We start from the raw sequence: 25,690 nt of genomic DNA, 5'->3' as shown, positions 1-25,690 counted from the left end.
AGTTCACAATGACTTCATAGTCTAATGGGGATCCTTCACCACAGTGCAGTCTATTACTGGTAAGATAGGTCACAGGACACTTGCCTCGTGAAATAACAGTGCACAAGTTTACCCTGCGATGAAGAATCCTGAAGAGATGACGTGACAGTGATCAGCACTACCCAACCCACCACGGCCAGACCTGCTGATGCACTCAGACCTCAACCATCTATACCATGCGCCGTGGAGCAGTCTGAGAGGAATACTTTTAAAGCCTCATTTGAGAATGCTTTTTTGCAGGCCAGTCCCTGTGGGGCAGACTGCCACGCAAGCAGGTTTTGGTGTTTCTTTGAAATCTTTAACCAGTAGCTCATCTTCTCCAGTACAACCCAGAGTGAAACCTGATTGTTTATTGAGAACAGACTAATTCAGCGGATGCGAAGCACAGACTTCATAAAAAAAAACAGGCGCTGTGATAATTTCATTTAGAAAAGTCTCCAGTGGAACCCCATTCAAAATTTTCTGAAGTGTTCCCAAATTGAACATCAACTGAGAGAACTTGAGGAGGAAACTAAAGCTGCCTTTTCCTAGAGGGGAATATTACTGGAGATTTGCAAACATTAAGCAAAAAAATTAAAATGCGTTTAGTTTTAGTAGCGTGATTTCATTAGACACGTTGGCGAAGACTTCAGGTATTCACATGCAACATCCTTCGCCCAGAAAGCACCTGCCATTTTCTGCTTTGCTTGAAACGCGCTGCCCTCAAGCTCCTCTCGCTGCCAGAAATGGAGCACTGGGGCAGCACGCAGCTTTCCCCTGAGGGCTGAGAAGCACCTCACAGAAGCTGAAGCGCAGCGACCTCCTCCACAGGACTGAGGGCAAGTGACCGGCACCACCAGCCCCTCCTCCTGCCCTTCCTCCTCCTCCTCCTCCTCCCCCTGTAGCACGCAGGCGCCGTGTGGCGGCCCCGGAAGCGGCAGCGCCGGCGGCTCCCGGCGGGCCGCAGGCAGCGGGGCTCCGCCGGCCGCACCCGGTGCCGGGACAGGGGCAGGGGCAGGGGCAGGGGCAGGAGCAGGAACGGGGACAGGGGCCGGGCCGGGCAGCGGCTGGCATGGTGCTGGCGGCCGCCCGCCGCAGCCGCAGCCAGCCCGGGACGAGCCGCCATGGAGATGCTGCTGCCGCCCGTGTGAGTGCGGGACGGGGCGGGGGGCGCGGGGAGGGGGCTGGAGGCTGCGGGCATCGCGGCGCCCCGGGAGCTTCACGGCGTGCAGCGGCCGGATTTTATTTTTTCCCTTTTCCCCCCTTCTTCCACCCTTTCCTCACCCCTCCCCTACCCCCCTTTTTATTTTTTTTTCCTTTTTTCCTCCCCTCCCCTTTTTCTTTTTTCTTTCATTTATTTCTCTCTCTCTCTCTCTCTCTCTCTTTTTTTTTTTCTCTTTTTTTTTTTTGTTTTCCTTTTTTCCCCCTTTTTTCCCCTTCGGAGGCAGCGGCGCACCGCATCCCGCCCCTGCCCGCTCCCCGCCGCATTGCCCCGGGCCAGCCGCCGGCCCCGGGTGCCGGTGTGGAGGCGCTGCCCCCGGCCCCGCCGCCCCTAAAGCCCCGTCCCCGGCTGGGCGGAGGGCTCCGGGGCTGTCGCAGGGCTCTGCGGGGACGGCCCCGGCCCTCCCGGCTCGCTCGGCGCCGCCGCGGGGGGCTTGGTGTCTGGCTGCGTTAATTAAAGCAGGTCGCGGGCAGCCGGCGGGGTGTGGATGCCTCCTGATGTCACCCGTCCTCCCTGTCGGTTTTGGGGTGAATTCCGTCAATGCTCTGCCTGAAGAAGTGCGTTAGATGGGATGGATGCTCCGCACAGCAACATGTGTGTGCGTGCTGTAGCGTCTCCCCTGATTTCTTTTTCCCGAGCGATGCAGAGCTGCTCCCTGCTGCTGGGCTCCTCGCAGTCCCGAGTCCTGTCGCGTCCATGAGCTTCAGACTTAATTCTTACCGGCCTCGTGGTGCAGTGCAGCCACTGCCAGCTGGAGCCCCGCAGATGGGCCTCACTTGGTAGCTGTCTGTTACTGCCTGATGCGCTTTCGTGCTCTTTTGCTCCAAAATTAGTAGCTAGGTTTGGGATGATGAGAATTAGAGCCCGCGACTTTGCTTTACAAGCTGTTGCAGAGCACCGCATACAGGGGTACAAGTGAAAATCTTAAATCAATTATCCGTGAAGTTTTCTGTAAAGCTTCCTTAGACGTGCCCAAGTAAAAAGTTTTAGGTATGGTGGAAGGGAGGTTGGGTTTCTGGGAGCCTATCTGTATGCTCAGTTTGACTATTCTTACTCCAAGCAAGCGAACAAGTTGGGTTTTTATTTCACATCAGATCTCTGATGTTCCAGGGTCAGTTGCCCTACCAAGGGACTTCAGCGCCCAGTATATTTTGCTTATTTCTAGTTTGGAGGTTCAGGAATGGAGTTCTGTCAGTATAGGTGAATGCATCACTGATGCTAAGGATTTTCCAAGTAGAACAATGATCAAATTTATCTGGTAAAGGTAGCGTTGTGGTTGTGAATGCAGAACTCATTGGCTTGGCTTGAAGAATCCACTTGCTGCTTAGACAGTGGTAGTGACTGAGAGGTATACGTAACCATTTTGCTACAGAACGAACTGCCTGTAGAACTGAGGCGTTTCTCATATAAAGAGTTCATTGTGGATGGAGCTAATGATTCTTCACACTGCTCAGTTTTTCTCTCGCTATTTTGTGTGGGTTTTTGAGAGTGAGAAAATCTAAGATTGGTCACTTTTGCTTTTCAGTAGATTGAGTGGATAAGCAAAACCAACCAATTTTTGTCACTTTCATTTATGTTTCATGCTGCTGCTAGGGAAAGCCCAAAGAATTAAAGGAGTCGTCATGTGGCCTTCCTGTCAGAGGAGATGACCTGGAAGCTGCATGAACCTGTAAGCGAGGTCCTGGTGGAAGGGCAGAGCTGTGCTCTGTTTTGGCAGGCGGTGAAGGTGTTGAGAGACTGAGGTGATGGGTGATGTGTTCTGCCATCCGTCTGTACTGGCACTAGGCTAGTAGTTGCAGAGCTGCTACTGCTTCTCCCCTTGTTTCAGAGTATATTTTATTCTAGGGCATTGTTTGTGTTTTCTGTAATGCAGCTTATTGTTAGCTCTGACTGCCTCTGTCAAACTTGCTAGTGTTGGTCACCAACTCGTTGCTCCTAGGGAATTCTACCTACTTCTCCTCCTACCATATGCTGCTGGTAAAAGGGAAACTAAAATTACCTGGAGTAAAGAATAAGCTGAGCTGCAAGTCCCATTCACTCCCTTCCAAAAATAAAGGTGGCAAAACCAGAGTGATGATATGGGGGTGTAGAAAGAAGTATTAACCTTTTTACTTTTTATTTTTTTCTTTCAGATGCACCAAACTTTGCCATCAGAAGCCCTTGGATCTGAAAGATGATAACACTGAAATTCACTGTCCTGTTACAGTGAATCCGTGGCACATGAAGAAAGCTTTTAAAGTTATGAATGAATTAAGAAGGTATTACTTCACTGTATACACCTGCCTGGAGTCTGTAATACAGCTTTAGTTTCAATTACATTTATTAAGTTCTAAAAATGGAATGAGCAATTTCAGAAGAGTAGCTGATGGGGAAGATTAGATATACAATGAAGTGACAGATAAATGATAGTCACATGATAATAGCTGTAATGGGTACAGTATGTTTCTGCTTTTCGTAGGTTAATCGAACTGGGTTTCTGAGGCTTGAAAAATGCATAGAGGATGTATTTAAGGAGTTACACCTACTGATCCTGTCTTTTAAGTAGCTGATCCCAGGTAGATTTGAAGTGACTTTATGAATTGAGGCCAAGGCTCTTCATGTCTGTTGTTGACTTTTGTAAAGGTCTACGAGCTAGAAAAATGTTAAAATTTTCTAATCCAGAGACGTAGGTCACAGTCTAACCAATGTAAAGCTAACTGACAGTAGGCTTTCTTTGCTTAAGTATCTTTCTTTTGCATGCTTCCATAGGAACAATTTATGAACTCCCAAGTCAAATGTTGGAAGTCACTTGATAAGTTTTATAAGACCATGAGTGATACCACCATCAATTTCAGCAAAACCGGAGGACTGGTGCTAACGCTGTTCTTAGCACCCATATTGATTTATTTTCTACATATGAGTAGGTGAGGTGGTGTTGAAAACTGTGACAGCTGGTAATTAGAGCTCACAACTGAGCTCTGGTAATTAGGACTCACAACTATCACCGACAGTTCAGCTTTATAGCTAACAGCAACAATAGAGAAATTAAATAAATAAAATGTTTCTGCAGCATAGACAATAGCAGAGGGTGTTAAAATCCTGTAGCCGATTGTTATTTCCCATATGACATTAACAGTTGGAGAGGCTTCACCTTAGACAACGGCAGTAACTGATACCGTATTAAAGTGTGCCACTGCCTTTGATCTTCAGATCTTTGATCTGTATGGGTAAGTCTTTAATACTGTGGTAGATACTGGGATACGATCAATGTATTTATCTATCTGTGACAGTACTGGAAGATTGGAGAAAATCACACATTGGCTATAAATGATTTGAAGCCACCTCCAAGACTTCCATAGTTGAGGATAATGGGATAAAAGCAGAGGCTGTTTTTCTAGTATGTTACAGCCTAATTATGCTGGAAACACCGTTGTTTGTTGCTTCACCTTACTTAGGCATTCTTGGCTTTTCCAAGGATCCCAGAAACCACATTCACTGTCCTGAGGAGCGCAATAGAGCCTAGCTAGAGTCACTGGCCCCTGACTTCCTAACGATGAGTAAGAGTTTAAACGAAGACCAATTTCTGAGAATGAATCTTAGCATACGGCAATTTGAGCAGGGAGAAATGTTACCTGCATTTTGTCGCCTTGCAAGTAAAATATGCATGGTCTTCCAGCAGAGTGCATTGTTGAAGGGCATGGATTATTTTCAGAATATACTTTCATTTCCATGGTTACTTCAATTGGGATTGCAGTAGAAGCAATTTGAGCAATTTTCCTACATATATAAATAGTTGAAGTTTGAACAGGAGCAGTGCCATGCAAACCTTAACTGTAGTTCTTATTAAATAAGGTAGTTGATGCAGCGATGTTTACTGTTTAAGCTTAGCATGGCTTTTAAAATGGTAAGTGCTAATTAGATGAGATTATAAACATTAATTTTTGCATGTATTTCAATTTGAAATAATCAGCTGAAATATTTTAGGTATGTTTCAGACTTTGTTGCTCTAAATGAAGACCTTGCATTAATCAAGTAAATGATATTTTTGATTTTGTTGACTACTTATAGTGGATTCTATCTCAGTTCTTTTCATTAGTGTAGCACAAGAAGGTATTTGCTGGAGGTGTACTCTCCAGAAAGTAGATAACTAGTGAACAAATCATCTGCTCAAGTGTCTGAAATGTGTTGTGTTTGGAATGTTCAAGTCGATGAGTTCCTATTATTTTTTTTTTGGCTGCTGCCAAGTTACCCAGTTCTATTTGCCCCTAAGAGGATTTTTCTGTGCCTTCAAATTTTGACAAACTTGAATAATTTTGTCCTTGGTAATTTTTGTCATTTCATTACTCACCATCACCTCAGCACTGAGTCAGAGGGATCATTAGGATAGCTAATTAGTTCTTGACACACGAAGAAATTAACCTCTAATGTCTATCTTCGCTCTTCATTATAACTTGCTTTTATGACAATAGTATCTGACCTTGCCTATGTTTATTTAAATTCTCATTCTTACAAACAAGACTTGAACAAAATCTTTTGAAGATGTTTGTAACGACCTTCCTCCATATAAACCAGAATAACCAGCAAGTTAGTAAACAGTAGTTATTTTAAAATCTATTCTTATTTTTTTCCATTTATCATTTTCTCTTTTCATCTATGGTGTAGCACCATAGCTATGATTGTTTCGTTAGTCTATACAAGAAACTTGTTATAATATTGCTTCAAAAGGAAAGCTTTTCTAAAATAAGTTAGTGTGTCCTGGTGAAATGGATGTGCTGAGTTGGTGTTGGAGCCACAGGATGCTTGCACTGGAGCACGTGAACTAAGTTCATAGCTTGTTTCTTTGTTTAGTGGTTTATGTTGCTTGCCAGCTTGTAGTAGCGTTCACGCAATGTTCATGTTCACCTAATTGCATGTTCATCTAATGCAGTTCCAAGCTAGGGATGAATCTGGACTACCCCTAAGTTGCTTTGTCTATATTGTACAATGTTGTTAACTGGCTGCAGTTTTGCACTGTTGTAATTCTGTTGCTTCTGGCTTCACAGATAGCTTGGGTATTTCTGTGCAGCTAAGGATAAAACCTTTTCTTGTTGTTGTCAGGATAAGTGCAAGAATCTCAAAAAATTGGTAATTTGGCTTTGGTAACTAATGACCTCTTATTTGTAGCTTTCAGTGTCAATTTTTGTATAATAAATGTAATGATTTCTCTCAAGCTCCTCTGGTTCATCTGGATATGGCCATTACCTTACATTATATGACTTTTTTTTTTTTTTTTTTATAATAACCATACTGCACACTAAACTTAGGAGGCTTAGATGATTGCTGTAGGCATTGTGAGCTGAAAGAGGAAAAAAAAAAATATATATATTTAGCTGGTGCTTGGTTTACTGTATGACCCCAAAGGCTAGTTGTGGCTGCCAGAATTTTTGGTGTGTAACCTGCACTAGGCCTTCTTTCTTGAGGCTGTGCTTAAAGAAATTGGATGGTTGCAGTGGCTGGGTAGCTATGGTGTTTTCTTGGGACCAAGGTCAATATCTGAGCAGTTTGGCTGACAGCTCTAATTCTCTGTAAGAGGAAAAATGCAACTCCTCACCCCATCTGTGCTGCTACTCTGTGTGGTAATTGCAGACCACGAGAAAGTCTGCCTTCTGGTTGCGATTTATGTTCAGGAAAGGTAAAAAGTTTTGTTTTCAAAAGTACTGAGAATAAGGACTGCTGGACTGACACACAGCTCTAACCCTGTCCCTAATAATATGAGCTGTTAAAATGTACTTGTCTCCCCCATCCTTGATTACTTGTTGCTCTAGCTCTGAGTTTTGTCAGTTATATGCTACTTGTAGTGAGAGACTGCTGGAATAGGAAGGGAAGAAAAGGTGTCTTTGACTTAGACTGTTTAGATGCTGGGGAGTTTCAGGCTTTTGGTGTTTTTTGTCATTCCATCAAGAAAATCAGATAAAGAAGAGTACACTTGGTGGTGGATTTAACTGGAAGAGGTATATCCGATAGTTGTAAACTGTGTTGGAAATATCTGTGCTGGGAACGGCTCTCAATGAGATACTACTTTATTGCAACAGAAGAGAGAGGAGATGCAGATTGTGATTGTAAAGGACAAGAAAGCAAATGGATGTAATGGAGGTAGAGTCAGGCAAGACAAGAAATTAAACACAATACATTCTAAACTAGGTTGAGTAAAAAAATAATTGCTATTGTATACAAGAACTATGTCTGAAAAATGCATGGAAAGCGGTAAATATAGAGATGATTGGGTACTGATTTTGAACAATTAAGTAGGCATGAGCTTCCAGTATAATGTGACATAGGCATCAAAACTAAAGTTTGGAGTATGTGTTATCTGTAAAGTCTTATTTTTTACCTCAATTTTTTAGTTTTTGTATGTCAAATTGTTTACAGGTATCCAAAGAAGCCCAGATTTCAAGGGAGAAGGCTTATAAATCGGGCTGATATGAATTTCTGTTATTCAGTGCAGAAAACATAATATCTTTGGAAGAAATCACAATTCAGTTGTTTGCTTTTGTAAAGTTCTGTGTACCCAAGCACCATCTGTAATCCTATTGAGTAATCGCCATGAGGTTTTATAGCACATCTAAAAACAATGCTTCATCAACATTGTCTGCCTGCCTCTTTTTGAGGGCATGGAGGGAGAAATCGTGTTATTTTGTGCTTTCCTACTATGGTTCGCATATGTGAAATTACTTTCTCTGATATTTCTAAATAGTCAAAACTTGCTGTGTGATGTGACGATAGTAGCTGAAGACATGGAAATTGCAGCGCATAGAGTTGTGCTAGCCGCCTGCAGTCCCTACTTCCATGCCATGTTTACAGGTACCAAATGTTTCAATATTTACTATGTTTTAATCCAATCCAATTGTATAATGCACAAAATTAAATAACTTTTGCCTTTTAGGATCTCATTTTATTTTTAGTTAAGATAATAGAAACTTTCTATGAATTTATTTGCAATCTGAGGACATAGTGGCAATTAAACCTCTGGTAGCATGGCAAATAATTTTTAAAGCGTCCTTTATTTAAACTAATTTGAGTAACTTAAGTAAGCTGGAAATAGTAGAGTTGTTATACTCTTGAAGACTAATCATTTTACCTGTACAAAAGAAGATTAAAACAACTTTCATGTGAATTCTGAAGTAAATTATGTCCTTTAACAACTACCATTGCTGCGTTCTTCAGTTCATGAGTATTCTAGGCTGTTAGTAGATAAGAAAGCTTTCTGTGGCTTTGGCTGCCTGTAGCTGGAGTGCATGTTTCAGTCCACTTAGGATAATTCTCTGTGACAGATGTACTCTGCATCATTGCCACAACTTTTCTGTGCAGGCTTGATTCTGCCTCTGCTTGCTCCGTGCTGATTGAGTTGTTGCTACAATAGGAATGCCAGAAGGCTTGCTAAGCTAAAATAGAGTTGGATTCATAGTACCCTACAGCTGAATTCCTGTACTGTGGGTTTAATTCCGTGACGGTTATAAATCACATTGAGATCATGTAAAACTTGAAGTCAAAGACAGAATGCTACTAAATGCTTGTTAAATTTAATTTTGAAAGTTTTCTCTATTCCTTCTCAAATCTTGTGCTGGTTTGGTCCTTAATGTTGCCTGTTTGAAATTAAAAGAGTTCTCTGCAATGTATTACTTCAGAGCACCAGGTCAAATGGAGTAAAAAAACGTGACTCTTGGCATGCTAGTATGCAAGCAAAATGGAGTTTTAATAACCCTAATTGTATGTAACTGGAAGACTGATATAATTTGAAATACTGTTGTGTCCTGGGGAAACAGCTGATTATTAGCAAGCACTTTACTGAAACTGAATAAGTATAGAGTTCAGGATAGTTTTGATTCTGTACACAAATGTTATGAAACAACCAAAGCTGGGAGAGGAGTCACTACGAGCAGAAAGAAACGCTTTCAAGTTGTGTATAAAACATCACAAAGCTTCCACTTAAGTAGCTGTTCTTCTAATCATTCTTCAAGTTTTTGTATATAGTTGTGACAGATATTCCAGGTGACTAACACATTCCTTCTTAACTTCACTGATTTCTTTAAATTTAAAATGAAAACAGATTTACAGTTCATCACCCAAGTAATGGAGAAACACAAGCCTCTTAAATTAGTTCTGCATTAAAGATTAATTATTGTTGACTGTCACATTGAAAATATTCTTTACTCATAGTACAGGTTTGTTTCCTGCTTTCCATGGCATACAGCGGCCTGGTTAAGACATTTCTGCTTGTTTCTGAGTGCATTTCTGCTGCCAGCGCAGCAGTGTCCATGGCCTCTCTCCAAGCGGAATCACTGAAATCATGGTTTCTTCCCTTACTTCACTCCCTCTTGAAGTTTTGCTTGTTTTATGTTTTCAGACATAGGTCTTCATTGACCCCCTGTGGAGTGGGAGGTGGGAATGCTCACTTGAGGAAAGGGTAGGGACGTTCTAACCCACGCATCTGGGGCAGTGTTTGTATAGTTGGTGAACCACATCAGTGGGAGTTTAAATAGAGTTCATGTGTGGCTTCAGAACTTATCCACAGATTTTATACTACCGTTACATGCTGTTCTCAGCAAGGACCAAGTGTCTTGTCAGTATATTTCAGCTGTTCTTCACAAAAATAATCCTGATAATTATCTCTGTGAATTCTGCGATTCACGCTTCTCAGGTATTCTGATCCAGTAACCTGGAAGTTCAAATAAGTACATTTGATCCCTTAACCAGCTACAGGGTTACTTGTTCTTGACTAGGAATTAGAAGTTTATATTTAGGCACATATTTGCAGGTTACTTCCATCTTTCTCTGAGTCATTAGGTACTCATGGCTGTTCAGCGTAGGGTTTAGCATTAACTGCGCTCAAAACCTCTGACTTCTTTTTTCCCTGTTTGCACTTCTAATAGAACTAACCCAATTAAATATCCAGAAGAAAAAGTTACTGCCTTTTAAAGTTACAAAATTTAGTAAGTTAGTAACACTTATCTTGTAAGTAAGGGCAAATGGGGAAGAAAAATTAACCATCCAGGTGTATGTTATCAGGAATAGTTATTTGTGAATTCTTCAGTGAAATTCTTCAGAAATATTTATCGTGATCCTGAATCAAATATGCCTAAATGATTAGAGGAAAGAATTATGAAACATCAGTGAAGGGGCACTTCAGTGGGTGACCTGAGTTTATTTTCTGTTTTTGCCACAGCCTATGTGTAGAGAGAATTATCTATTCTTAGGCGCTTACCTGCTCTTTTTGTTTGTGTTCTCCAAATGTACAATTGTTGTTTTTTTAACTAAAACAAACAAACAAAACCAAAACAAAACCCCACACCTTCCTTACATTACTGTTGTGAGCTAACCATATTAGATTTTAGTTAGCCTTTAGTAACTCGAGCTCCCCAATTGCTCTGCTGCTCCTGTTTGGGAGGTTGGAGCAGCCCAGCACTGTCCTTTCCATGTCACTAACAACTCTGTGAGGGTATTGTGGAGCAGCTGTCTGTGACACAAGTGCTTCAGAAGGCTGAATTCTAGACTGAGAATGCCTAGGAAGTGAGTTGATGGTTTTCTGCATATGGTCTGTCAAACCAAGTCTGGATCATGAGGACTCATTCTCAGCATCGTAGTAAGACTGCATCTCCTTTTAGCATGCAAAGTAGAAGCCTCCTTTTTTCTTGTAGGTACTGGGTAGTATTGTTAAACTGAGAAGATGCCTATCCATCGTTTCAGAAACCTTTACACAAAATCTGAAAACAAAACCAATGTGCTTGCAGAATATCCAACTCTGCTCTCCCACATACATGATTTTCCCAAGGGACCACCTCCACAGCAGCTTGCATAACAAATAACTTGCTGCATGCATGCTCTGAAGATCAATAGGCTTAATCTTTGTCAAAGAAGTTTAAACTTGGAACTCAGGGTCCTGCAAAGAACACGCTACTATCATCTTTCACAGGTGTAGGGAAATGTTTCAGAAGAGGGGGGTGGAAGAAGTCTATAGGAGCTGGATTTTGCTCTTTTTCTTGTGGTTCATTATCAGGGCTTTCCAGAATGCTAGAAACTGGTGCTGACATTAAATAGTAGTACATTGCTGTAGGTGGTCTTCTGCACTGCCTACCAACTTTAGTTGGTTTAAAATAAATTCCTTAGCCTTGAGCTTAAAAAACATCATGAATAACAGTAACAGATTTCTTAGTGATACTCTGGGTAAAGTGCACTGCCTGTCATCGATCCTAGAGGACATAGGGTAAGAAACAATGAAAACGAGTGTACTTCCTCAAGAAGTATCAGCAGTGATGAGCATCTTATGGTTCTTTTCCCCACTGTCTGCTCTGTGGTTGTGTAGGTTAAATCACTCATCAATTCCCTTCTATCTAGATGTTATGGGGAGAAAAATAAAAACTTATCCAATGTAGAAGAACAAATGGATATATCCAGAGTTAGGGATATACTTTTCCAAAGTGAGAGTTTATGTATATCTATCAACGTCACCAGCATAGTTCATATTTCACTTCTCAGTGCAATTTGGTGCAATAAAGGGTTAAAGGTCTGAGATGCCCAGATGTGTGGTTGGTACCCACAGAGAAGGTATAGTCCTTTCTTCAAAATGTATCCTTAGGCAATTACTTTGGATGCAAACAAAATGTTGCATTTTGAGAAACATCATATTTTAGAAGGTGGAAGCTATTTGCAGGACTTTCTATGAAGATCAGCAATGGCATACAGCCAGCATGTCAGCCTCCACAAAACAAGATCTAACAAGTTTTCCCTTGCTTTCCATTTTATCTTAGTTTGAGTTTTAATTCTTAAATCAGATCTATAGCAGAAGGAATAATAAGTAGGCAACCCAAGTACGTATGTTAATTTTTCTGTGGGGATAGAATTTTTCTTTTTTAAGTAAAATGACCCCAGACTGCATTTGGTATGCTCCTTCAATTAAGAAGTTAATAAAGCAAGTGTATATAATGGATTGCTTTGCCAGCAAAATGTTTTTGTATGTGTTTGAATCGAAGGGTCTTACTTAGGTTTGAAAACAACATTTTACTGATATTGTATACTGGTAAAAATAGGTTAGCAGTAGTAAAAGCCTTAACCCAGGTAGCATTCACGTGATGGTAACAGCAGACTTCGTTTCTCTTTGGAGAGAGGAAGGGAGGGAAAATTGAATTCTTAAAGTTGCTTTATTGTTACAACTGATGATACACAAGCATTTCTGTTGTAGGCAGGAGTAATTACTATTAAGCTATTAAATTTGACCTGTGTTTCTACCTAATTTGTTTGACTACCAAACTGTATTTGTAGGTGAGATGAGTGAAAGCCGAGCAAAGAGAGTTCGAATAAAGGAAGTTGATGGTTGGACCCTCAGGATGCTTATTGATTATATTTACACTGCTGAAATCCAAGTTACAGAAGAAAACGTGCAGGTAAGAGTGAGTATATTTTCTACAACCACAGAGGTGTAATCCACAGAATCATTTAGTTTGCCAGTGTGGTTCAACTCTGAGGGAAATCTCTTCTGCAAACCAGAAGTTTTTCAGACCCTGTGCCTGTAAAGTCGTACTGTTTAAATTCTGGTTCACATTGAAAGACCGTTGAAATAAATGAAGTCTGTTGACTTTAATGGGCTTAACAACCAAACCTCATGTAATACAGTAATATAGATGGTCTACTCAGCCTAAAAATTAATGCTGTCAGCCACCTCTGTACCAGCCTCTCTCTGATACTTTAGTGTGATTTACATAAACAGAGGTAGATTTGTTCTTAAATGTAAAACATGTAGTCCAATTAGTGTTCCGTTTGTCAGATTTTTTTTTGGCTAGCCTTCAGAATAAATTATTCTTTCCTGCTCAATCCTGTACCTTGCCAATGGCCTGTCATGCAGGAATTTTTAGCTTGTTCTGATTATTTTTTTAAATCAACCAATATCTAGCATGAAGGCTTTTGCCCATCCCACACAAGTAGAGCTAATCAGTTTTTCTATTCAGCTGTGCCAAAAGCTAAAACTTCAATTAGAATTGAACAAACATAAGCTTAGAAAAACAGAGCTTATGTTTTCTAACCACAGATCCTGAAGACAAGGTAGATTTTACTTCCACTACCTTCTGAGATTCAGCTTAGATTTTTTGGTAAGTTTAAAAGTAGTTACATAACAGGTGACATACTTAATTTTTCTGTTTTTCTTGTTGCTTCTATGCCCGTGTTTCTGCTTCTGTTCAATGCTAGCAGTCATTTTGTTGCTCTTGCAGGGCATGAATAATGTTGCTATATTTGCCATTGAAAACTTCTGTTGTGATTGTGCATTCTGAAATTACTGTTTTTTAGTGGGCATTAGGCTGAAATAAATAGCTTCTTGGCTGCCGAAGCAGATGGAGTCACTGCTAGTTATACCTGTGCTTGACTGAAGACATAGAAATGGGATTTCATACTACTAACTCAAAATATCCTACTCCTAAGCCTTCTAAGTATTCGATCATACCATAAGGTTAACTTGTTACCTTCTTAAAGAACTGTTTACTTTTGATCTGATGATGGCTATATGTAGTGAAAAATCTTTCTGAAATTATGCTGTGTCTTGCCCATCCAGTGTTTGTACAAACCTATTTTACCCTGAGCGAGATCCAAAGGTGTCAGAGGTTGCTGAGTAGATCTTCTGGGCTTGATCTTGCTGGCTTTTTATCCTTAAAGCAGAATATTCTGTCTTGCTGGCACATCTTAATGGCCGTAATCTGGTACTTCTGGTGTGTAACATCACACTGCATTTCAGAGGCAACCTACTGTGTTCTGGCTGTAGGTATTGCTTAGGAGGAGGCAGTTTAACCTGATACTGTCAATGATAGCTCTTCTTTGTTCATGGGGAATAAAAGCCAGCATTCTCTTTCTTTCTCATACAAGACCCATTCAAGACCAGAAACCTCCTGGTTTAAAACTCATAAGTCTGATATGGCTTTTATTTTCATAGCTCCAGATTATCTGCTCCTTGAAGATAAATAATGATTTTGAGGTTGGTAAAATAAATAATATGGTGCGGTGAGGGATATTACAAGTTTGTGGTTACTTAAGTACTGGGAAGACAGTCAAGCTTTTAAGTGAATTTGGATTTATGGCAATATAGTTGCGTTTTAATGTTGGTATCAAATATACTTGTAATATTGTAATGAATGTAAAACTTTCCTTCCTGTGTCACCTTCATCATCTTTGTTTTATTAGTGCTAGCATGTACTGTTTATTTGCATTATGGCAGGAACAAACACAATGGCAAAACACCAATACACTGAAGCAAGTCTTTTTCCTCAAGTTTGAAAGTCAAGGTGGGAAAACTGTGAATTTCTGAAAACTTTGAATCCTAGCACAGACTCGCAGGCTTCACTTGAAGTTGTATTCTCTCCATAAACATGTTACATGCTTTAGTGCTCAATTTTGTTTCTAAATGTATTGCTTGAAGGTATTGGTTCAGAATTTATTTTGTTGAAAATATAGTTCCATGATAGCCTAAGATGCCATGCCTCACTTTGTATTTTTGCTAATGTGCTTGACTGGGGCTTCAGCTTAGAGGTAGCAGCTTATGATTCTCATTCTGATATCCTTCATGGGATTTCAAGTGTGTTACTCTGCCTTTTCGGGTTACACGTAGTAAGAATTAGTGTTGAATTCATTTCTAATAGGTGATGTTTGAAAAGGGTGTGAACACTTCACATCTAAGTGATGCAGAATTGCTAAGCAGAATTTGGCACTAAAACAGTTACACTGTGTATTTATGAATATTTAGTGGTAGCCAATCTCACTGGTCTTTGTCAACAGCCGAGTAATGAGAAGCTTCTTTCATTAATACCTTACTTGATTTAGATATGAACAGGAGAGTTGTCCCTTAACGCTTCTTTCAAAGTTCGAAGTAAGAACCCTTCTTTTTGTTCCCCACTGTTTTGTTCTCACTTGTATGTTTTTGAGCAAGAAGGACCTAGAAAAGTCAGGTGTAATCAGTGACTGAGGAGAAAAATGCATTCACTTACTGCATCAAACTGGAGGAGGCCCTCAGCACTGGTTATTATTTCCGACATAAGTTAAATGTAGAAGAAAACAGTTGTTCTTTTCTGCAGTTCTTAGTTCAGTGTCAATCAGTTTTCCCCACACCCCCAACAGTTAGACAGCTGGTATATGAAGAAGATGTATGTTCTCCATTTTATTCTAGGATTTGTCCTTCATTTAAAGTTACTTATTTTATCGTTCCTCAGTAATGGCACTCACTTAGCATAATGCTATACCAGTGTTTCTGTCATTTTTACTTATTATGTCACATTTTCTTACATACTCAACTCTGTTCTCCTTTTTTTCCCAGAAATGGCATTAACTGTCAGACCTGATGCTGTAGCACATACTCATGTTTTAAGAAGGGATCATAAAACTTAATGTTTTCAGAAGGCAAATCTACTTTCTTGCACATGAAATTTTTTCAATTCCCATATAGGTACTAACTACATGCAGTGCACAACGTGGGGGAGTTAGTTACTATAAGAAGCTCATGCATGAGTAACTCTCCCACACTATGCATTTCAGCATGTCTTTAGTCAGCCTTACACCTAGGGTAAGCCGAGCACAAATATATCAGGGCAGGAACATAAGAAGAAATTCCTGCATATTACATCTTCCTGAATAATATATATTGCCAATACATGAACACACAGTATAGATGTATGTTTCCTTTATAACTCTCAACTGCTTGTGCACAGATTGCCATCTGAAGCATAAGGCATGCGTCCCTTCATATTGTGTCCTAGGGCATGGTGATGAGAATTTCCAGCATACTTCACTTGAGGTGCTCTAAGGACAGTACTACTTTTACCGTGCCTAATCTTTACTGGGTACTGACTGAAAGGCAAAAATAAAATTTTGTGCAGTGTGTTACATTCCTTGTTTGTTCGTCTGAACATTAGGATAACTCAGGGTCAAAATACTGAGAATAAATTTTTATATTTAGAAGTGATCTGTTTGTGATGCATCACCTACAGTTTTATGTGGGTTGGACATGCAAAAATGATCTCTGTTTCAGGACTAACCATTTCTTCTGAAACTGCTGTATTACCAGAATATCCAAATGGCCCACAAAATTGTGTTTTTCCTTAAACCTGTTTTTTTTTGATGGTTTTGGATTCCCTCCTTCAGTACCCTTTCCACTAAGGGACAGATACACCAGTTTTTTGGATTTTAATTCAAAAGGGGGCTCAGGATCGTAGAATGGCTTGGGTTGGAAGGGACCTTGAAGCCCATCCAGTTCCAATCCCCAGCTATGGGCAGGGACCCCTCCCACCAGACCAGGCTGCACAAAGCCCCATCTAGCCTAGCCTTGAGCACCTCCAGGGATGGGGCATCCACAGCTTCTCTGGGCAATGTAATCACAATGGGATTACCAGTTCAACAAATTATGGCACATCAGTTACACAACAGCAGCTGTTTGTGGTTCTACCTTCAACAAAATATAAAATGATTTAATATAAGAGAGTTTGTAAGACTCGTGTTACTCTACTTTGTATTTGCTAGTCTTTGGGTGCTTACCGATCAAATTAGTATAGTTGAAATTCCAGTGGGCTTCAGAGCAGGACTGTCTCTGTATTTGAGCTCAGAGTCAAAATACTTCTGGGTATATTTTGATGCTTACCAAGCTTTATCCTCAAACGAGATACCGTGTATACAAACTGGTGATTAAACTAGCAGTCTTTTTGTAAGTTAGCAGCATTGTGATGTTAGAGCATAAAACACATGCTGCATGTTTCTTGAAATTAGAGTTGTTTTAGATACCCAACTTTGAATGTTTTTGAAGAGTTTCTAAAGCCTGCCATTAAATTATACCCTTTGAATACTGAGGAGCATCTCATTTCCCATATTAGATGAATGGATGCCCATTACCTTCCAAAGGGTTATATTCAGTTTTCTTTTGAAAGTAGCAGATTTTCCAGTTTAGGTGAGGTAAACTTTTCCTTTCTAGAACTGAAGGCTGCCTGTCCTTTACAAACTCATGACTGGGCATCGTAAGAGGAGAGAGTTCATTTAGGTGCTTGAACAGAGACATGCATTCTGTGTCCTGGAAGTGTGCCTGCTGCTGTGTAAGTGGGTGGGAGAGATAAAAGAAATATTCATTCTACCGAACTGAATGCTGTGAAGCTTTCATTCAATCTTATCATAAGGTAGGTTCTGTTTTAAATATATTGCCATACATATAGTTATATATATATAAATGCGTGTGATGGTAACTGCTTTGAGCCAAGGGAATGCTGAAACTGCTTCCACAGGAACTTGGCTGTTCTCCTTTAGAGAGCCTATGAAAGAGTTGCCTGGAAAAAAATGCTGCAGTTGGTTTAGGAGCCTAAGAAAGGCAAGGAGGGGAATTATTGTGATCTTGATGATCATGCTGTAAGTGAATCCCTACAGGTCGTGATTAACACTCTGAATGTCACCAAGACCAACAATTTATATAGGTCCAACACCTCCCCAGTCAGGCACACCACTGAAATGTGGTACTGCTGAAGATAAGCTTATCCTGAATTAACAGCAATCTCTGAATGGTTTTCAAATAGAGTGTTATACACTAGATAGTGCGGCTTGGTGATGACAGTGTGGGTAATGATAGCAAATTTCCTGGCTCGAAACAGTCAGTCTTCTAACAGATGCGTGTAACTTAATAAAACTGTTGTACCACAGGTTAAATTTGGTATCACCTAGGTTTGCAGGCTGGCTGTTGATAAAGGCTTTCTGTTTACCTCAATTTGCCTCTGTTTGGTGACCACAATTACTTGGTGACAGCATTTCGAAATTATTCTTCAGGCAATACTTGGACTTCCCCTCGAAGTCTTGGCTATATTATTTATCAATTGAATACAAGTAGATGTATCTTTTAAGACAGTGCCATCACGTCTCTCTCCACAGTACCTTTTTGATCAACTTTTTGATCTTGGTTTAGCTTCCAAAGCATTTCTAGCAATGCCACTTGAATGTTTTGTGATGAGAACAGAGCACAGCCAAACCTGTGGCTGTGTATTCCTCTTGTTTAGCTGCTGCTGTTGGAAGCAGCATCCTGGGCCACACGAGCATCTTTCTGAGCCAGCAGGGCTTTTCTGAAGAGGCTTGTTGCTAAGTTTGGCGTGCTTGTAAATGAGAATGAAGTTACTGGTCAGAAAATACTATTGCTATTGAATAAAACAGTGATTTTTTTCCTTGTAAAGAACACATTTTATGTAGTGAGTGCATTTACAGTAATCTGTTTCTCATGCCCTCCTGAAATAGCAACAGAAAAGGTGAAGCAGTATCACACTGATTTCTTTGTCAGTAGTTACATTAGATTTTTTTTTTTTTTTTTATAGAAATATCTCTGACTGTAATGTAAAGTATCATTGGCAACATCTTTTGAGCTGAAATCTGTCAATTGGTGTTTCCTATGCTGGGGATTTGACTTGACAGTAACTCTCAGCACACAGTTTTTTAGACAGACTGTTAGGCCAAATGTTCATTAAGACTATACAGCCATTTTTCAAGCTGTTCATATAGGTTTATTTTTCTGAAGTGATATTGAATGTGCTGTAAACATAACATTTTGGACAGATTTGGCTGATGACAATTGATAGAGTTGCTCTAAAATGTTTTTTTACGTCCATGTATGGTTAAATAACATGAAATGTGGAATTGTCACACTGTGTGGCTTGTCATCACCACCCAAACAAAAGTGGTCTTTTGTACTGTGCTCTGGTGCCCCAAATTGGCACAAATGAAATATTGTTCTAATATTTTAACCTGTTAAAGATGTGATAATCATCCTGAATGTTGCAACCCACCCCTGCAGCAAGTACATGTGGAAAATTTTAGCTAACGTGAAGGGCCAAGTGTTAAATCATATACCTGGGCCCTTCTTCTGTTAGTTCCTGTAGGTAGGAGATATTTTTTTCCAAGATACAGCTTTTATAAATGAGGTGCAGGCACACCACGTCTCATCAAGCATAAGCGTTAATGCTCTGACTAAATTGTGAGTTGCGTTATTTTTGTTTTTAGATGAAATATCTCTGTCAGATATGTGCGATTAACACCGTTGTCTGTAACTACTGCTTCAGCTACTGGACCATCAACTTAGAATCAGGGCTAAACTTCAGAAATGCCAATACCAAACATTTCTCTTAATAGCACCCAGGTATTTGAAGACTGTTGTGTCCTAGAGTGCAGAGTCACCCAGCTTTACTGCTTGTTCCTTTCATCAAGTTCTTGGGCTTTGCCCTTGGGAGAACATTTTGGGAAGAAAGAAAAAGGGAAGGCTGAAGGACAGCAGCACATATTGAGATCTTAAGGACAGAGGGAGAAGGTATCTAGACTGGTTCTTTCAACTTCTTGAATGATGAGACATCTTTAGTGTTCCTTTAACAATCTTTTAGGTGATAATTTGTGTAAAATGTTTGAAACCAGCCCTCCTCCCCCTGTATCCCACCAACGCAATATGAATGGCTAGGTGCTAACTACTGAACCTTGATGTGATGGGTTGCAATCCTGCTTGGTTCTGAGTGGATTGCAAAGCTAGTTGTGATCCTCAGCTCCCTCAGGTTCCGTAGCTTGCACCAGTGGGTGTTTGCTGGGCTTGACTTGATCTTGAAACCTTTTTTATGCTGTTCCTCATGATATTTCAGTTTACCATCATTTTTACACTCCCTCAATGGTGACTTAGAGCTTTCTGTCCATAAATAAGCTCCCCCCCTTTTTTTTTTTCTTGTGGTTGCAGGCAACTCCACTGATTCTTGAAAGTATTTTTCTTTTAAATGGAGTTTTATGTAATAGAGCTATTGAGTATCAAAAGATATTATTTGTTGGTGAACTTGACACAAGTAGTATTGAAGCTTTAGGAAGAGATAGAATTCTTTATAGGATCATTTTACAGAGCTTTAAAAATAAACAGGCTTTTGGTCTTTCTGACTATCATGGCTGTGATGGTATTGCTACTAAATTCTGGAAATTCTTGCAATTTAGAAAATGTTGTAACCAAAGTGGTTCAAGTTAAAATATTTTATAAAATTAATGACTTCATGATTAAAACTGAATTATAAAATCACTTAATCTTGAAGTGGATTGAAACCTCTCTTTATGTAACAATCTAGACTTTCATTTTTATTATTTTATGCCTGCAGAGTTCTAATAACATTAGGGGATAGCTTACACTGCACAGAGGCATTTAGATCCAACCACGTGATGAGTTTCATTACAAAATCTATTAATAGAAACCTTAAATTTTAGTGGGCAAGAATTTAATGTTGGACTTGACAGTATGCCTCTTTAAATGTCTTGGCCGTCTCGGAAGTGTACCAGCACCATTGTATTTTGCTTTTATACATACTTTAGATGTTATGCCTCAAGCAGTTGTCTGGTTACCTCTTTTGACCCATTTTGTTTGTATTTGTGACAAAAGCTTTGAGGATTTTAATAATATGGAGGCAAAACTAGTATGTGGCTTAGCTGGAGGAGGGACAGGCACATTTCTGGAGTTTGTACGTATTGTAACACAAGTTAGGCAGCAGTAAAAGAGCTAATTTTTGCAGTGAAAAAATCCTACCATGCATTCTTCACTTGCTCATATGTGGCTATGTTTCAAGAAAGTGCGTGTAGGAGGGAAGGGAAAGGAGAATGGTGATCTTTCTACAGGTGTATCTTATTACCAATAAAAGCTTCATTAATTTGTGCTCTAAGTGAGTAAGCTCTGCATAAAAGAGCTGTGGTCTTGTGCTGAGTAAAATACTGAGCAAACAGCTTTGTGGGGAACCTTAATATTTTGTTCTATGTCAGTTTTTAAATGTGTACTGAATAGTATGTTTTGACTACATTTTTTTTTTCCCATAGCATATCTTTTGTGGTTTTAACTATTATGTATGTGTAGAGTAGAAGCTGCCTGGTTTCTCGTGCACAGTATTCATTTATTATATAAACCCTATCTATTCTGCAGTATACATATTGTCACTCTCCTTCCTATGTTTTTTTTTTTTTTTTTTTTTTTTTTTTTATTTTCTAAGAGTGCAAAACTGGTGTGTTTGGTTTGGCTGAAGGTATGCCCCAGAGCCACACACCATGCTGATAAATGTTTGATGTCCCGCTAAAACATTTCCTTTTTTTTCCCCTTGGTGACGTGATGGGAGGATGGATAGCACACTGTGTACTTCGCAATAGGAAGGTATTGGGGCCTGCTGAATCTGGTAGTAAGGCTGCTGCACCTCCATGTCCCCAGGGTCAAGCCTCCCTCAGCAGGGAGGCTGAGCATGTCTTTTTGATACAGACATACTTCTATACTGCGTGGCCAACTGCAGAAATGAATGCAGGCAGAAATATTTTGCATTCACACGAGCACGGGCAGCACCAAAAGCTTCACCCACGGAGAACTTTGGCTGATGAAGGGTGAAGGTCTGTTAGTGGCACATATATACGTGTACACAAACGCACCCTTACCCCTCAGCTGGCTTACACACTCAGTGTAGCTGTCCCTGGTGGATCCTGGCTCTTTCCAAGTGCTGGCACCTGGGCACATGAGCCTCAAGGCCTGCAGCCCTAGCCTTGGACACAACTTCACAGGTGTGTGCATCCCTCCAGTAACTGTGCTAAGGTACTTGGTCTATCTAGTACCTGGCCCAGGATCCTTGCTTTCCCTACGTGCCCCATATGAGTGGGGGTCTCATTTGTTCTTTCCAAAACCACCTCGATCCCTTTCTTTTCCTCACTTCTGTCGTCAGTTGGACTGTATTCCCTCAAAGTCTCCTGTACACGACTGTGCAACAAACACTTCCTGCACTGTGGTGCTGGACCTAGAGAAGACCTTCCCACATTCCAGTTTGTGCAACAAGTGCTCCCCCCCACCCCCAGCTCATAATTCCTGCTTCTTCGTTTATTGATAACATTCTTTGCTGTTCCCTCTCCTTGTTTCATTAGTTATGGATGACAGGCTGAAGTTCCAGGAGGGAAGGAGCAAAGGGAATTTGTAGAGAAGGCAACTGCTGTTTCTGTACAGATTTAACTTTGGTTAAGACAGAAATAAATGATGACAGGAGCATGAGAACCAGGAAAAGCAGGTGTTATACTGGTATGACATCTGCTGTTCCCTCAGATATTCATGTTTTTACATCTCTGACCTTTATTTCCTCTAGATACCTCTGCTATTTCTCTGTTCTCTAAGTAATGCTTTATTCACATCTTGCTGGCATTCTCCAGCCAATGAATCTTTTTATAACATTTTCTTTTTCCTATTATCTGGCTGAATGGGAGATCCCAGAACTTTGTTCATAAAGAAGATTGGGTGGGTAGAAGGGAATGAGCCTTAGAAGAATGAAGAGAAACCTGGATGGAAATCAGAGCTGTCTTATCACAGTTTGTAGCTGTGAAAAAGAAACGCATAAGGGACAAACAGAACTGAGATGTAGCACAAGAGATAAAGGTGAATCTTAAATCTTAATCTTATTTCAATTTTACTGGCTGAATCACAGAGTTTCCCTATCTTGAAATCTTTGTTCTCTTCAGAAGGTGTTTTGAGGGTCAGGGAAAAAAAAACACCTGTTTCTGCTTATTTGGAAAAGAGATTTTTGGGCAGAGAAGATGAGGAGGCTTGTAGCTTGGCTTTGTCAGAAAGGTCTAAGTAGGATTCAAGGAATGAATCAGAAACTCATGGAGGAGGTGATGAGGTGAGACAGAAGTGGGGTTGAGACAGGGAGTACATGATAGAGCAGATACTGATCTGTAATCCTGTTTTTGAGAAGCATGTGATTCTGATTCCTGTGGGAGGTGAAGGGGAAGTTACTGAGGGATTTAAACAGGAATGTTTTATTTAAATTATAAAAATAATAAAACACTTTTACTCAGCACTGCAGCTCTAAATAGAACAGCTGTTCATTTCCTGCATATTGTTTCTTTAATGAGTGATTTAGAAAGTGTGTAGGCTGCCAGGGCCATGCATGAGCAAGGTGCCAAGAACTAATTAAGGTAGAAAGTCCCAGTTATGCCAGTGGACTGTGCAAGGTGCATGCTCTTACAGATCAAGGATAGGTTGAGAGAATGGGTCAGAAGGTGGGGAATGAAGCAAATGAGTAAGAACATCAGGTCACTAGGACAAAAATAATTTTACAGACACCTAAAAAAATTCTTGCCATACCCATAAGGAAAAATCTCTAAAGTGAGGTGGCTGAGATTGCATAGAAATGTTTTATTTTCTAGCTGGCTATTCATTACAGTTTCAGTTCATGTCTTAGTAAATCAGTACAATGCCACTAGTGATCCCGAGTATTAGAGGGACTACAAGGTGTTTTTTTGCTTAATGTCAGGTAACATGAAGGAATTTCAAACTATGTGTGTTTTCAAATTCCGAGTTGTGCATAGCTCCTATAAACCTCCTGTGAGGTTTGAGTTCTTTGACTGGTCCTGAAATAACTGCTTCAAAGGCATCTGAAAGTCAGGTTAGTTGTAGTCCCTCCTAAATTGTCATGTGATGAGCAATAAATAGATCAAAAATCCCTAGGGAGCACAGGAGGAGATAGGAATAAATACTAGGTTTTTACTGTATCAAAATGGTTGTATTGTGTCCACAGAAGGATAGATTTTTAATTGTTTTTTAAGAGAGGCAAAAGATGCAGATGATAAACTGGTTTAAAGATATTCCAAGACCAGACAAAAACAGATTTCACTTCTTTCTAGCTCAGCTAGATGTTGGACTAGCATGATGGCAGACCAAATTAAATGTTGGAAGGTGTAAGGTAATGCATGGAAAGAGAAGTTTGAATTACTTCTACATGTTGCTGTGTTCTACATTGACAACTTTTCCCGGAATAGACCAGCATACTCTAGCCACTTCAGAAAAGCTTCTGCTCGTTGTGAAATAGTGGCTTTAAAAAGAAGCTTACAAAGTGGTGTAGCAGCTTGTGTGCATCGTATAAATCAGTGTTCTCACCTGTAATGTTTTGCTGGATGGTCTGACATATGACAGAAATAACACATTAGGCTTAAAAAGCTGTTAAAGGCACGGAAAAGCTATCATTTAGGAGAGGAAGAGAATTCGGGCCTTTTTTAGTGTGACTGTGAGATGACTAAAGGACGACTCAGTATTTTTCCTCCAAAATCTGTTTCAAAGATTCCACTTCATCCTTTTTAATGGTAAAAGGATGAGTTACTTACTTATGCTGAAAGGCAACAAGTTTTTCTTTAGCATACCTAGCAAGGAATGCACAAAAGCATTTGTGTGTATACGTGTTGTTGTTATTTAACGTGCTTAACGTATTATTACTTGGCATGCTTAAACAACGGGTGGTTAATGGATGGAGCCTGTTGCTGCAAAATGCATACGAGAGGAGCTGCTTAAGATGCAGAATGTGAGCGGTGTGGTTTTCTGGCTCTACTGGTCGGTTTGGAAATAATGTACCTTACCTGTGGACCTTGGGTTACCATTTGATAGTATTTCAAAGCTGGTGTTTTCATTGGTGAAGTTTCCTTGTGTAATTAGGTGAGAGCATAGCAGGTCTGCTTCTGCATTGGGTTCACCTGCTCTACGCTCCTTCCTCCTAGGTTTCCTCTTCCATTTTTCCTCGGAAGGAAAAAGAGGAGAGGGAGGAAGGGATGGGAAGTGATGATGGAAAGCAGCATGGTGCTGCTTTCCAGCCCCGTTAATATTGGGTTTAGCCACGTATCAGGGAAGGCAGGGAGTACATAACAGGTTCTGTCTTGAGGCAGCTGCCAAACTCGCTTCCTGTGCAGCTGAGACTGGGTGAGATCCCTGACTGCTTTGGCAGGGGTAGACAAAAATTGTTACAAGGACAAATTTTTGCGATTTGTTCCTCTTTATCTTCTCTTCCTCCCCTCATCTTAAAAGAAGCCTGTGTGCCTGACACACCACCAAGAACTGTAGTCACCACCACAATCTCTTACTGTGTTCTTACAAATTTGGAAAACCAGGCTCTTGTCCCATTGAAGCACTTATGTTTATTTTCCTGGAAGCACTGAATGCTGCCGTTTTTTCTCAAGTGAAGTTTGGCTTTAACAAGAAATACTGGCTTTAAAATGTTCTAAAAGATGAGATGTATCCTTGTGCTTCAAGAACAAGCTATTCCTTATGTTTCAAGGAAATGTTCTTTGTTGTTGCTGATTTACTTCAGCCTGTGGGGTTTCATGCACCTTGCTCTGATGGTGGATGAAGATGGATGTTCGTAGTTTATCTGGGATGAATGGACTATTGTTTGGTCTAATATATAGTTATCCCTGTATTTTCTGTGTTAACATGATGTAAGATTGGGCTTGGAACTGAATGAAAGTGCTCAGCTTCTGCACCAGAAAGATGTTAGTGTTCTAAAAATGTCTTAAGTAGGGTGGGAAGAACATGCAAATGGAAGAGCATGCAGAAGGAAACTTAGAGAGTTTATATATATATATATAAATATATATATATATATAATGTTTTCAAGCAGTAGACTTGGGAGGGATACCTTGCTTTTTCTTTTT

The 25,690-nt window shown here is 40.2% G+C and overlaps 1 protein-coding gene across 2 annotated transcripts in view; it reads left to right on the top strand.

Annotated features, from left to right (window-relative positions):
* Positions 1–1,065: 1,065 nt before the first annotated feature.
* The window catches only part of KLHL2 (kelch like family member 2), a 56,240-nt gene continuing 31,615 nt past the window's right edge, over positions 1,066–25,690 (top strand). The window contains exons 1-4 of one of the 2 annotated variants that reach the window (XM_032186864.1): positions 1,066–1,165; positions 3,373–3,498; positions 7,953–8,059; positions 12,515–12,636. In XM_032186864.1, coding sequence (XP_032042755.1) covers positions 1,143–1,165; positions 3,373–3,498; positions 7,953–8,059; positions 12,515–12,636 — 378 coding nt within the window. In that variant the 5' untranslated portion in view covers positions 1,066–1,142. Of the gene's footprint in view, positions 1,166–3,372; positions 3,499–7,952; positions 8,060–12,514; positions 12,637–25,690 lie in introns of those variants that run through there. The other variant, XM_032186865.1, reaches the window with a different exon arrangement.

This window comes from Aythya fuligula, chromosome 4 (assembly GCF_009819795.1).
Source record: "Aythya fuligula isolate bAytFul2 chromosome 4, bAytFul2.pri, whole genome shotgun sequence".
Lineage (NCBI taxonomy): Eukaryota > Metazoa > Chordata > Aves > Anseriformes > Anatidae > Aythya > Aythya fuligula.
Note: the sequence above shows the minus strand (reverse complement) of the source record. Positions and strands in the feature narration are given on the sequence as shown.